The 15323-nt window shown below is 24.1% G+C and overlaps 2 protein-coding genes across 2 annotated transcripts in view; both read right to left on the bottom strand.

Moving 5' to 3' along the window:
• Positions 1-15323, bottom strand: part of PIG-V (phosphatidylinositol glycan anchor biosynthesis class V) — a 190782-nt gene that overhangs the window by 141558 nt on the left and 33901 nt on the right. The gene's annotated exons all lie outside the window — the stretch shown is intronic.
• Cbp53E (Calbindin 53E) overlaps positions 1-15323 on the bottom strand; it is an 86400-nt gene that overhangs the window by 37062 nt on the left and 34015 nt on the right. Inside the window, exons 2-3 of the mRNA XM_065511830.1 lie at positions 10069-10491; positions 6322-6407 (exon numbers count right to left, since the gene is read on the bottom strand). Coding sequence (XP_065367902.1) covers positions 6322-6407; positions 10069-10246 — 264 coding nt within the window. The 5' untranslated portion in view covers positions 10247-10491. The remainder of the gene's footprint in view (positions 1-6321; positions 6408-10068; positions 10492-15323) is intronic.

Genomic DNA, 15323 nt, shown 5'->3' on the forward strand with positions numbered 1-15323 from the left:
TATTGTTATTTCAAAATGACAATGTTTTTTTATTCATTTTATTAACATCAAATTTAACAAAAATTAATGAAAATTACTTTAATTTACTACATAAAAAACATTTATTGAAAAATAACGAATAATTTATTAATCGTTTGCACGATTATGAGGATACCCATTTATTCGCTGCTTTTCAAATAATTTATTTTTAGTAAGAAATTAATTTTATTTTTTTTAATTTTTATTCGAATAATCGATTATTCGTTAGACCGATTATTCGATTTGGAAATTTAATAAAATTACATTTCATGTATGTATATTGAAAACTTTTTATAAAAATTAAAAAAATATCGATATCCGATTATTCGGTTCCCAGATTTATAATAATTTATTTTTAATTTCAAAATGACAATGCTTTTTTCATTTTATTAATTTCAAATTTAACAAAAAATTTTATTATAAAAAACCGAATAATAGTATTTCCGATTATTCGGTTTTCAAAATAATTATTCGTTTTTAACTAAAAAATATTTCAATTTGTTCGTTGTATAGCCATAATACATAATAAAATGATGGGTTATTTATGCATATTATTCGGTTTTTATATTATTCAGATATTCGATTATTCGGTTATGCGACTATGGGGACTTAAGTTTAAGAATTAATAAAAAGTAAATTAATTTACATAATGCACTATTTTATATTATTAAGAACCGAATAATCGTGTAGCTGGTTATTCGCTTTTATTCGGTTTTATAATTATTCGCTTTGCTTGGAAAAATATAAGTTTTATTTTAATAAGAAAAAAGTTTTATTTGATTCTAAATTTCAAATTTAACATATTATGGGTATTACAGTATCGAGGCTATGAAATTTTAGTTGGGTATGTTACATACCATCGGAAAGGCTAATGTGTCTAGTTTCTCTGCGTAAGTTTAATTTTTAAGGTTTACACACAAATATGAACAAAATTAAAATAGTGCAAATTTAAAAACATTTGTCTTGAGTTACAAAACATTTATTTTGAAAGATATCCCACTCGCATCCCACTAAGCGACCAAAAAGGTTTTAAAGGAAAAGACCTAAGCTTTCTTTTGAGAAAAAAAAATTAATAAAAAAAGAGTCCATTTTGGGAAAAAAAAGTCAAAAAGGTTTTTGATTTTTTAAAAAAAAATAAAAAATTGTATGTCTTGAGTTACAAAACATTTTTTTTATAGATATCCCACTCGCATCCCACTAAGCGACAAAAAGGGTGTTAAAGGAAAACACATACGCTTTCTTCTGAGCAAAAAAAAAAATTAAAAAATGGGTTCATTTTTTTAAAAAAAGTCAACAAAGTTTTTGATTTTGCAAAAAAATTCAAAAATTTTAAATCTTGAGTTACAAAATATTTTTTTTGATAGATATCCCACTCGCATCCCACTAAGCGACCATATAGGTCGCTTAGGAAAAGACCTAAGCTTTCTTAAAAAAAAATAAAAAGGGCCCATTTTGAAAAAAAAGTCAAAAATATTTTTGATTTAAAAAAAAAAATCAAAAATATTTTATTAAATTTTTTTAATTTTTTTTTTTCGAAAGATTGCATAAATAGCTATCTAAACTATTTGGGACACATTTTGCTAAGAACAATAGGTAATAAGTTATATGGATAAAAAAAAACACCTGTTTGGCCAAAATGTCAAATTTTGACCTCCTATAACTCAGAGAGTTCTTGACCGATCTTGTTGAAAAATGGTGTCTGAATTACTATCCAATAGAACTAACATTGGTGCAAATTTCATCGCGATCGGAAGACATCGATTTCAAAAGTTGGTTCACTTGAAATGCCCCGTATATAAAACTTTTGTTTTAAAATGCCGAATAATCGTTTACCCTAATTATTCGATTGTATGATTAATCGGTTTAATAATTACTAGCTTTTTAATAAAAATTATTTTAATTTAGCTTCGCTTATAGTCAAAATAAAATACAACTTTGGAATGCATACTCTTGTAATCGGTTAGCCAATTATTCATTGGTTGGCTACCCGATTATTCGGTTCCTAAATTTCTTAATTTAATAACTTACACCCTGATTATTCGTTTTTCAAGTTTCAAATTTAATACTTAGTAACTGGTTTGTTGATTTAAGAAAATAAATTAAGATTATTGCATGAGAAAATACAACTTTTATTTCAATAACAAATCTGATATTTTTCGTTTATTTTTATTCGAATAATCGATAATTCGGTTAAGCGATTATTCGTTGACTAAGTTTCATATTTATTGAACACTACTTAGAAATATATTACTTAATTTTTTTATTTTTTCTCATTATCAAATTATTCGGTTAACGAATTATTCGTTTCATAAGTTATAAATATAATAAAAACGTTTATATTTTCACATATTTGTATTCGAATAATGCATTATGCGATTCACCGATTATACGTTTTCCAAGTCTCAAATTTTATAGTAACCTGTTGGCCGATTATTCGTTTAAATAAAGATTCATGTTGGGAAAATATAATTGTTATTCCAATAAAAAGACGTATATTTTCGTTTATTTTTATTCGAATAATAAATTATTCGGGTATTCGATTATTCATTTCCTTAGTTAAAAATTTAAAAAACAATTACTTTTATAAAATTGTTTTAAATTTTTGATAACTCATGTAAACGGTTTGCCAATTAGTCAATTATTCCATTATTCGATTATTCAGTTGCTAAATTTCAAAAGTAAATGAAAACTACTCTAGTTTTATTATTTGCATTGGAAACTCGAGTGCACGATTATTCATTATTCGTTTTCGAAATTTAAATTGCATAGTAACCGGTTTGCCGATTATTCGTTTAGTTAAAAGTCATTGCTTAAAATAAATAATATTTTTTGGTTAAAAATGGATAGGTTTTTGTTTTGTTTACTTATTATTCGGCTATCCGATTAATCGATTATTCGGTTATCCGATTATTCGATTATTCGGGTATCCTTTAATTTGTTTTTTTTTTATTATTTAATTATTATTCGGCTATGCGTTTAATCGATTATTCATTCATTAATGCGATTATTCGTTTTGAGGAATTTCAAACTGCATAGTAACCGGTTTGCCGATTAATCGTTTAGTTAAAAGTCATTGCTTAAAATAAAAAATATTTTTTGGTTAAAAATGGACAGGTTTTTGTTGTGTTTACTTATTATTCAGCTATCCGATTATTCGGTTATCCGATTATTCGGGTATCCTTTAATTTTTTTTTTGTTTAATTATTATTCGGCTATCCGATTAATCGATTATTCGTTTTTCGGAATTTCAAACTGCATAGTAACCGGTTTGACGATTATTCGTTTAGTTAAAAGTTATTGCTTAAAATAAAAAATATTTTTTGGTTAAAACTGGATAGGTTTTTGTTTTGTTTACTTATTATTCGGCTATCCGATTAATCGATTATTCGGTTATCCGATTATTCGATTATTCGGGTATCCTTTAATTTGTTTTTTTTTAATTATTAAAAATATTTTGTTTTTAATTATTATTCGGCTATCCGATTAATCGATTATTCGGTTATCCGATTATTCGATTATCCGATTATTCGGGTTTCCTTTAATTTCTTTCCTATTTATCAAAAATTTAAAACTGAATAGAAACTAACTCAAACATTCCACCAGAATTTTGAACTAAATTGGCGTATAAACGATTACCGATTATTCGCTTTTATAATTATTCGCTTTTATAATTATTCGCTTTTAGATACAAATTATTAGAGTATAGCAGTTATATAACACAATTTTTAGATACTCATGACTCCGGTTAACTTATTTATATTCCCAAATCTCGATTATCCGATTATTCGGTTAAAATCTGGAAGTCTGTTAACACAAATTGTAAGCTAAATGTATGAATAAATTATTTTTTTTGTCATTCTAAAAAATTAGTTTTATTCATTTCCTAAAACACTTTTTATTAAATTCCCCCAGGAAGACTGTTTATACCTAAATACTTATTTCATCACATTTAAGCATATTTAATAATATTCCCACAGAGCTTAATGTTCATTAATTTTCTACACCCACCCAAAATAATAGTATATGACACTTTTAGTTCCAGTCATTTAAAAAAAAAAGCAAAACATTTGCGTCATTAGTCAGCTCATAAAAGTGACAAAAAATATGACAACTACTCGTTCTGGCATTAAAGGAGTTCAACAAATATTTCAGTAGAAACCAAACCAAAAAATACATAGTTTTTCATCCACCACTTTTTTGTTGCTTTTAAACGAAACCAAGTGCAAATGTTTGTTGATGACATCAACTGGCAACAATGTTTTATTCAAATGGCAGCAGGCAGCTTTGTATAGAAAAAAACAAACTATGTTAAATTCCTTCATGTCATGAAATTTTTGAATATATTGTGTGAGTGTGTGTTTAATTTCTTGCTCTTGTTCAAATTCAAATCATTTTAGTTTTCTTTTTTTTCTTTTCTTTTTCACCCAAGTATTTTTTGGTTGAATTTAAAGCTGAAATGTTAACAAAGTGCTTAATGTCACACTTGCTATGAGCAGGAGAAAGAATGAAAAATTGAACAAACAAATCATTTCAAGGAGGCTTAAATGTTCGTTTTGTTGCAACAACCGAGGACAAGTTGCAAACTGTTGCTGTACCCAGCAAAAAACGGGTTTATTGAAATTGCAAAAAAGCTTTTATTTAATATAGGAATTTTATATGAATGGTTCATGGAATGCTCAGACAAAAGAAAAGTTTAATATTTAAAATAAACTATTAGGGAAATATCTGACATATCGATTGTTAAGTGGTTGTGATAAAAAATCACAAAAAAAAAATTCATATTTTTAAAACTTACTAACAAATTTGTTAACTTTAACACACTGTATCTAGCTGTATATTCAAAATTGAGCGCTGTTTAATTTATATATCGAAAGCTTAACATTTCATGTAGTGAGTTTTCGAGTTATGTGTAGTTCAGATTATTATTTTAGCAGTTATCTTAAAATTATGTTTTATTTTGTAGGGAGCGTATGATTAATATTAATTATTGACTTGTGCAACGAATTTTGTTATAACTTTTGTTGTAATGAATATTAAAGGAATTTTTTAACAGTTTCTGAAAGCCAACATATTAACGCTTAAGAATTATAACAGAGAAATATATTGTTTAAAACAAATTGAGGGAAAAATTTATATAAAAACAAAAATTTAAATTTTAAAATTTAAATTTTAAAATTTAAAAAAAAAATCATTTCTTTTTTGATTTTCCATATGATTATTTTATATTTAACAATATTTATTTGCCCAATTAGAATTACAGTTGCCGGATCTAGAATTACAGTTGTCGTATCTAATGTTTTGGAATATATTGTGGATATTTTAAGATTTTAAAACATTTTTTTGTAAAAAAATGTTCATTATAGGCCAGCTAAAATCATTCTTAAATATCAGTAAAAACTCCTCAGAATCTATTATATTTTTAATAGTAATCCCTCAAAAAGTTTTTTTTATTCAATTGAACAATTTTGTCAAAAAGTAGTTAAACCTGTATTGCATTTACTTTGATAATTTATACATATTTAGAAAGCCTAATCATTGCTCCATTAAATTTCCAAATTATAATAAGCTCGGTCATGTAGTTCAGCAATTATCTTGAAATTATGATATATTTTGTAGGGTACGTATGATTAATATTAATTATTGTCTCATAAAACAAATTTGACTATAACTTTTGTTGTAATAAACATTTATTTATTTTTTTAACTGAATCTAAAAGCCAACATATTAGTGCATTAAAACTATTATAAAAACCAACTTTCATTTAAAAGGACTTATTCATAGATTTAAAAGAAAAATGAAAAAAGTTTTAAACAGAAAAAAAAATATTTTTTTAACATTGATTTATTTACAAACCAATATTATTTAAATGAAACAATTTCCAACATGTTTACTTATACCCAACATCCTCCTTTAAAAAATAATAAAAACTACATCTTGTCAAAAGTGTTAAATCGTTTTATATTGTAACGAACTAACAGCAAAAATTGTCCCTTCCTCCTAATATACATAATTTATTCCTCACAAAAAATGCAAAAAAAAATCTATAGAATATAAAATTTTACAAGGAAAATCTTTAGAAACATTTAAAACAACAATAAAATTTAAATTCATTCTAAACAGCAGAGTCAAATATAAAATAGTAAGAGTTGGGTTGAAATTAAGCGCAAAAAATTGCTGTATCCTTTAGACAGCTAACAAGAGAAATCCATTATAATACAAGTACAAAAAACAAGCATAACAAAATTATAATCAAATAAAAAATGAAAAAAAATTCTGGTGAAAAATTTAAAACAACACACTTACCTCAGGACTAATATCAGTGGCATTGGCACTAGATACAAATTCGCGCAGGAAACCATCCAATTCAGTGCCCTCAATATAACCATTGCCTGGAAGATAATGAAAAAAAAAGAAGAAAATAATATTGAATTTAACCAACATAAATGATTATTGTCAAATGGCCAAAACAAGGCTTCAATTTATCAATTAGTTTAATAGACAGCTTAATATGTAAATTTCATTTTTGATTTGCAGAATTTGTTTTATAGGAAAATCATTAAATATTTACTCTAGATGAAATCAATTATTTAAATGGCCTTAACAGCAGTTAATTGTTTTCAATTTAGCTATTTGTAGTTAACTAAATATGTGCTCAAAGTCAATTATAATATTTAATTTTCTGTAGAAACAACTGAAAAAGAAACTCACTAAAACATATAATAGTCATTACAAAATCCTTAAAACACAAGTCGTGTTTTTATTAATTAGTTAATAAGTGACATTAGTTAATTGGGTTGTTATTAGTATTAATTGACATTTCAAATATTCTTCATGATTGTTATTAATTAACACTAGAATTTTGTAGAAATGACTCAAGAAAAGTTTTCAAATTTTGAATTCCTACAGCATCCTTTAGTATTAAATTTATTAAAACTTTAAATAAAATTCTGATATAAGAAGACCTCAGCTGTTGATGTTTCAAATTTTGTACTTATCAGTCTAATAGTTTACTAGATATCTAATAATTACGATTTATTTAGTATGTGGCGTATGATTAATATTAATTATTGACTTGTGTTACAAATTTAGCTATAATTTTTGTTGTAATAAACACTTAACGATTTTTTTAAGTAATACTGAAACTTAACAAATTAATTAACAAAAACTATTGCAAAAAAATATATTTTCCTTAAACAAATTGCTAAAATATTTATACAAAAGTGAAAAATTTAAAAATTAAAATTTTTAATATTTTTTTAACTTTTAAAAATAGGAAAAAATACACCTATATTTGGATTTTTCTTATAAATTTCGATTATTTGAAATAGTTTTGAAAATTTTGGAAAAAATATTTTTTACTGATTTAAGGATTTCCATAAATTTTTTTTGAACAACTTGTCTAAATCTTCCACTTCAATTGCTATTAAACATTATCCATATCGATTTTTAACAACTACGTAAAAAATCTTAAGCTACTTTCATATCTGTAAAAGTTACAAACTACAAAAAGTTTTTCTCAATGAAGGTGCTAAATTTTAATACACCCTAGCTTCCCTTATATTTAATTTCATTTGATCTGTTTCCAATATAAGAAAAGCTTAATTCTTTATCTAATAAATTGCCAACTTTTTTACTGTTTGCTCCTGTATTTAGGGAGTTATTTAAGGATTACTATTTACATTGTTGGGTACGTATGATTAATATTAATTATTGAGTTGCAACACAAATTTAGCTAGAACTTTTGTTGTAACGAACATACATTAATAATTTGCAATATTTCAAAAAGCCAACATATTAACGAACAAAAAGTATTACTAAACAAAGTTTAGTTCTAAAGCGAATTAACAAAATTTTATATAAAATAGAAAAATTTTCAAAATTAAAATTTATTTAAATTTTAAAAATAACTAGAAATATAATTTTTTTTTGCCTTTCTTTTGGATTCTTTCAGCTTGCTTTTGTGTAAAAAATTCGAATTAAAGATGTCAGTTTAAACTACAAAATGTTGAACAAATTGTTTTGCTCAACGAAGGTGCTTTAACACATCCTAGCTTCTCCTACATTTAATTTCGGTTGATCTGTTTTCAATATAAGGAAAGCTTAATCCTTTATCTAATAAATTGCCAACTTTTGTACTGTTTGCTCCTGTATTTAGGGAGTAATTTAAGGATTACGATTTAATTTATTGGGTACGTATGATTAATATTAATTATTGAGTTGCAACACAAATTTAGCTAGAACTTTTGATGTAAAGAACATAAATTAATACTTTTCAATATTTCTAAAAGCCAACATATTAACGAACAAAAAGTATTACTAAGCAAAGCTTAGCTCTAAAGCGAATTAAACAAATTTTATATAAAATAGAAAAATTTTCAAAATTAAAATTTATTTAAATTTTAAAAATAACTAGAAATATAAGTTTTTTTTGTCTTTCTTTTGGATTCTTTCAGCTTGCTTTTGTGTAAAAAATTCGAATTACAGATGTCAGTTTAAACTACAAAATGTTGAACAAATTGATTTGCTCAACGAAGGTGCTAAACTTTAACACACTATAGCTTCACCTATATTTAATTTCATTTGATATGTTTTTAATATAAGGAAAGCTTAATCATTTATCTAATGAGTGGCCAACTTGTGTACAGATTGCTCTTGTAGTTAACGAGTTATTTAAGGATTACGATTTAATTTATTGGGTACGTATGATTAATATTAATTATTGAGTTGCAACACAAATTTAGGTAGAACTTTTGTAGTAAAGAACATACATTAATAGTTTTCAATATTTCTGAAAACCATCATATTGACGAACAAAAAGTATTACTAAACAAAGCTTAGTTCCAAAGAGAATTAATCAAAATTTTATATAAAATACAAAAGTTTGCAAAATTCAAATTTTAAAATTTATTTAGCACAATGTAGCTTCCTCTTTATTTAAATTTCTGTGAATAGGTACCAATATTTATAAAGCTTAACTCTTTATTTAATGATTTTCCAAAATCTGTTAAGATTGGTTAAATAGTTTAGCAGTTATTTAATGATTACCATTTATTTTCTCGGAGACGTATGATTAATATTAATTATTGTCTTGTAACACAAATTTAGCTATAACTTTTGTGGGAATGCACCTACATTAATTTGGTAAAATATTTGTAAAAGCCAACATATTAATGTACAAAACGGATAACAAAATAATGCTTGAATCTTATACAAATTGATAAAAAAAAAATTATATAATATTGACAAATTTACAAATTTTGAAATTTCTTAAAATTTTAAAAATAAGAAGAAATATAAGACTTTTGGTTATTGCTTAAGAGTATCTTAATAGTCTTTTGTGAAAACAATTCGCAAATATGTTGACATCAATATTTCTCAGCAATTAATTGAATTTAAAAAGTTTAGTTATACAAATAGATTTATACGACAGCACAAATTGCTTTTGAATATAAGCCGTTGTAGTTATTATATGAAAAAGTAAAAAATCTTAAGAAAATTTATTTGTTTCAATTTGAATTTGTGAAAACTTTTTCATATCTAAGGTGGCCAACTTTAAAACAATATAGCTTCCTCTTTATTTAAATTTCTTTGATGAGTAGCCAATATTTATAAAGCTTAACTATTTATTAAATGAGTTTCCAAAATGTGTAAAGATTGCACTAGTAGTTTATGAGTTATTTAACTATTACCATTTATTTTCTCGGGTACGTGTGATTAATATTAATTATTGTCTTATTACATAAATTTAGCTATAACTTTTATTGTAATTAATATGTAGTATTTTTTTTAAGTGTTGCTAAAAGCCAACATATTAATGCACAAAAACTATGACAAAACAAATAAGTTTTCAAACAAAAATTTATAAAAATTTTAGAGAAAAGTCAAATTTTTTTTTTAAATAAAATTTTTAAAAATTTATTTTGAAGAATTTAAGTATTTTGTAATATCATTTGCAAATGAATATAAATACCAAATAGCTATTTCTAACAACACATTTCTTTTTTACATACATATCATAAATTTATTTCAAAATATTATGCTTGAACTCACCATCTTTATCATAATGTGCCCACACATCCATAAATTGATTGGCCGACAATTTCTTTAATTCTCTGGATTCGGGATCACGATATTGACGCATAAAATTGTGTGCCTTTTCTATTTGAACCCGCTTAGCGGCAGCAGCAGCATTGGCCGCAGCTGCAGCAGCACCATTTGTTGCCTCCATACTTAATGAGTTTTGTGTGTATTAAAATTTATTATTTTGTAGTTGATTTTTCCCTTAATTTACTTTCGTTTTTGGTTCTATCTTAGTAATAGAATCTCAGTTTTCTATATGTAATAAAATATATTGTATTTATTTTCGCTGTTGCCAAATCCTTTACGAGATTACGAGTTGTATTTAGAGCAGCAAAATAACGACTTTGCCAAGTCACGTTTCAGGGATGTAACAGCAGTTTGGTTTGGCTTAAACTATAAAGAAATAATAAGAAATAATTACGTATGAGAGGAAATTTTTTTTTTGGAAAACAAAAAGTTTTTGTTATTTAGTTGAATGTAACAAAATAGAGTAGAAACTTTAAGTAGAGAGACATATAAAGAAAGATAGCAATTTTTAATTAGAAATAAAAGCTGTTTAAATTCATTTTAAAAATATAATAATTAAATAGGATTTTTAACTGGCAACAACTGCATTAAGTTAAGCAAGTTTTTTAGGAAATTGCAGCATAAATATTCAATAAAAACATTTTGATATTCTTCAGCATAAAATTATTTTATTTAGACCATAAAACCTCAATGTGTTTCCTTAAAAACTATTTATTTAATTAAATTTTATTTACAAAATGAAATTACTTCGAATTCTTCGAACTCTTTAAACTTTAACAAAACGTACCTATTTTAGCCACACCTTTGTACTCATATCATTTAACACCTGTGTGGGTCTAAATTTTAGCAAAGTATTTTATTTTTACGAAACGCAAACAAATATATAAAACTAATCACTTCAAATTGATTGCAATGAAGTAATTGAACATTGAGTGTTGTTTTTTGTTTTGGCTTCTATGCAGCTTTGAAACCAGCAAACAGTTTTAGGCAAATTCAAAAAAAAATATTAAATTCCATGTTTAACTCTCTATAACTTCCCCTTTATCCAAATTTGTTGCTTATGTAAACTATATTTAGAAAGCTTAGCTCATTCTCTATCTAGTTTCCAAGTTGTGTAGATATTGGTTTAATAGTTTTGCAGTTATCTAATAATTACCATTTGTTTAGTAGGGAGCGTATGATTAATATTAATTATTGTTTTAAAATATAAATTTTGCTATAACTTTTGTTGTAGTGATGGTACATAGATTTTTTTAAGTATTTCTCAAACTCAACATGCTAGAGTATAAAAAATGATACCAGACAAATTTGTAACCTAAAAGAAATTAATAAAAATTTTATACAAAAATGAAAAATTTTAAAAATAAAAATTTTGTTTTTTCAAATTGGGGAAACTAATTTAAAAATTAAAATTGTTTGTTCCTTTCCATATTATTTTAATACTCTAAGCAGGATTTTGTACATAAAATGCGAATTTAAAATGGCAGGCTATGAATTATAGTGTTGAAATCAATATTTCAATGTGCTAAACTTTAACTCAATATTACTAACAAATTCTGAAAATTAGTTTGTTTCTTACATAATAATTAGAAAGCTCATATCTACCTCTAACCTGTTTACAAGTTGTGTACAGATTGATGTAAAGGTGTAGCAGTTATCTATTGTATAATAATTTGTTTACAGGTAGCGTATGATTAATATTAATTATAGTTTTGAAGTAGAAATTTATCAATAACTTTTATTATAATGATGGAACATAGATTTTTGTTAGTGCTTATGAAAGCCAACATATTAGTATATAAAACTGATTAAAAATAAATCATTTTGCTGGAACTGATAACAAAAAATTATTCGAAAAATCAAAAATTTTAAAAATTAAAATTTTGAAATTTTCGATTTTCAACAATAATTAAAAATACAAGTTTATTTCTGCATTACATTAAAGTCCCGTTTACTTAGAATACAATAATTAAAAATACAAGTTTATTTCTGCATTACATTAGAGTCCCATTTACTTAGAATACCTATAACCAAATAGTTCAATATTAATTTAATATAAATGAATATTTCTTAATCATTTGAGATTTGCAAAACATTTGCTTTAATACAAATAGTCTTTATAGTCCAGCATAAATTTGCTGTTCAATATTATGCCTATGGGTCTTTAGTAATTGAGTATAATGATATTGTCTAGCATCTTTCATATTTGAAAATGTTACAATCTACAAACTGTTTTTCTTACCCAAATTGTTGAACTTTACCTGTCTATATATTCCCTTTTATTAAAATTATTTTGTTGCGGAACCTCTATTTAGAAAGCCTAACTCATATTCTATATATTTACCGAGTTGTACATACTGCTCTAATAGTTTAGCAGATTTCTATAAATTTTCAATTATTTAGTAGGGAGCGTATGATTAATATTAATTATTGAGTTAATGTATACATTTAACTATAACTTTTGTTGTAATAATTTTAGAGAGATTTTTTGCAATGTTTCTGAAAGCCAACTTATTTGTGTATAAAATCTATTACAAAACAAAGTTTTTTTCAAAATAAAATTTACCAAAATATTTATACTAAAACAAAAATTTAAAAAAATTTAAATTTTTAATATTTTTTAAATTTGGAAAAATAATTAAAAAATCAAAAAAACACACATAAAATATCTTTCTACATATACATTACCAATTAAAGATGTTTAAGTCAATATTTTTCAAGCTTCTAAAGTTTCTAATAACTTAGGTTTTAATACAAATAATGAAAATCTGTTTAAATCAATATTTCTCAAATTTAAAGTTTGCAATAATTTTGGTTTTAATACAAATAATGTTTGTAGTTTAGTAGTCCCTATTAAAAAGTAAATAAAAATATCAAAAATCATACATATATGTAAAATTTAGAGCTTACAAAAAGTTTTTCTTTGAATTAAACACATTGCAGCTTCGTCTGTATTCAAATTGATTTGATATTTACTCAGTATAAACAAAGCTTTATTCTTTCTTGATAACATGTTCGAGTTGTATTTTGTTTGCTGTTGTACTACAGAAGTTATCCTATGATTACCATTTATTTTGTCTGTGACGTATGATTAATATTAATTATTGAGTTTGAATACAAATTTAGCTATAACTTTTGTTGTAATTGACATTAATTAAATTTGATAACTATTTCTGATAGCTAACATTTTAATGTATAAAAGCTAAAGCAAAACCAAACTTTACTTTGAAATCTATTGATACAAATTTTATAAAAAAATAAAAATTTTAAATTAGAAATTTTTTTAAAATTTTTTTTGCTGGGTTATTTATCAGACAAATATTTTCTGCTTCAACATTTTGAGGTTTTTCCCCACAATTTGTTTGTTTACTTTCTTATTGAGGCAAAATTTACTTTCAATTTATTTTTAAGCCATACAAATTTCTCTAATTGTTTACATTTTTTTTGTATCAAGTTAATAATTATCACTGACGTCAAAATTCCTTGAAATACTTTTGAAAACAATTGTGCAATAGACTAAAGTAAATAATAGCTAATATATATTTTTAAACCAATGATTAAATTATGATACGGAAATCTAAAAAAATCTTTTTATATAGACATTTTTTTTTGTTCAATATAAATAACTACAAAACAAGGTATTTCTCTTTAAAATTTTAATTTGAATGTTGTGTTAATTGTTTCCAATAATATTCTATTTTACAATTTCCTAATATTTACCAGGTTTTTTTTTTGTTAAATATAATAAAGGTGTTAGAATGAAAATAAAATAAAACTTCTTCTTTGTTCAAAGCCATAAACGATTTAACACTTTTGTTAACAATTATTTCTTTTATTCTTTGAAGAGAAAAATGTTGAGTATGTATGTTCAAACATGTTTAAACTTATTTCATTTCAATAATATGGTTTTATTTTGAGATTATTGGCAGCATATTAAGGAAAGTTTTATGATAAAACTTTAAAAATATTTATAAATTTTTTCATATTTTTCTTAGCTTTAACAATTTTTATAAATTTGTTTAAGAATAATGTTGGGGTTTGTTGTGGTTTTTATACATTAATATGTTGACTTTTAAAAGCACTTTATAAAATCTTTTTATAATCATTACAACAAAAGTTATAGTTAAATTTCTATTTCAAAGCAATAATTAATATTAATCATACGCTCCCTTTAAAATAAATGGTAATTTATAAATAACTGCTAAAGTTTTAGATCAAGCTGTATACAATTTGGACATTTAATAGAGAAAAAGTTAAGCCTTCGAAATAATCATTAAACAGAAAACTAGTTTCAATACTTAAGAAGCTACTGTATAATAAAGATGAATAACTTAAGTTAGAAAAATATTTTGTAGAATAAAACCTTTACAAATATAAACAATTCTTAAGATTTTTACTGCGACTTTTTATTAGAAAAGTAAATGATATTAAATTACGATGTATTCATACTATAGAGACTATTTGTAGCCAAACTATAGTTTTTAAAAGCCTGAAATTTTAAAGAAACATTGATTTTCTAATGGCCAGTCACATTTATATCGAATTAGTTCCCATAAAATGATGCTACGAAAACCAGAATCTTAGAAAATAACCAATTAAACTAGAACTTATATTTCTTTCTTATAGTTAAACAAATTTAAAAAATTTTAATTTTTATTTTTCTCAAGTTTATAAAATTTTCACCAATTTGTTTTAATTAAAAGTTTAATTTTGTTTATAGTTTTTATACATTAATATGTTGTGTTTCAAAAACAATTAAAAAATTTTATTTATATTTATTACAACAAAAGTTATGAACAAATTTGTGTTACAAGTCACTAATTAATATTAATCATACGCTCTCAACAAAATAAATAGTTTTTAATAAATAACTGATAAACTACTGGACCGATTAATACATAACTCGGCAACTAAATAAAGGCAGAATTAAGCTTTTAAAATAAATAAATCATAACCAAGATATTTGAATACAAAGGAAGCTGCAGAGTGTTAAACTTTAACACCTATGTAGGAAATTAAAATCAATTTTACAACTAGTAACTTTGTATCAAATTTGAACTATTCTATTGTATTTTTACTACATCATAGAATATTCCAATACAATTGTTATTTAATAGCATTTAATGTTTTACTGTAAAGACTATTTATATAAAAAATTGGAGTTCAATATCCTTAAATGTGGCCGAAAAGTTGATTTC

This window comes from Calliphora vicina, chromosome 5 (genome assembly GCF_958450345.1).
Source record: "Calliphora vicina chromosome 5, idCalVici1.1, whole genome shotgun sequence".
NCBI lineage: Eukaryota > Metazoa > Arthropoda > Insecta > Diptera > Calliphoridae > Calliphora > Calliphora vicina.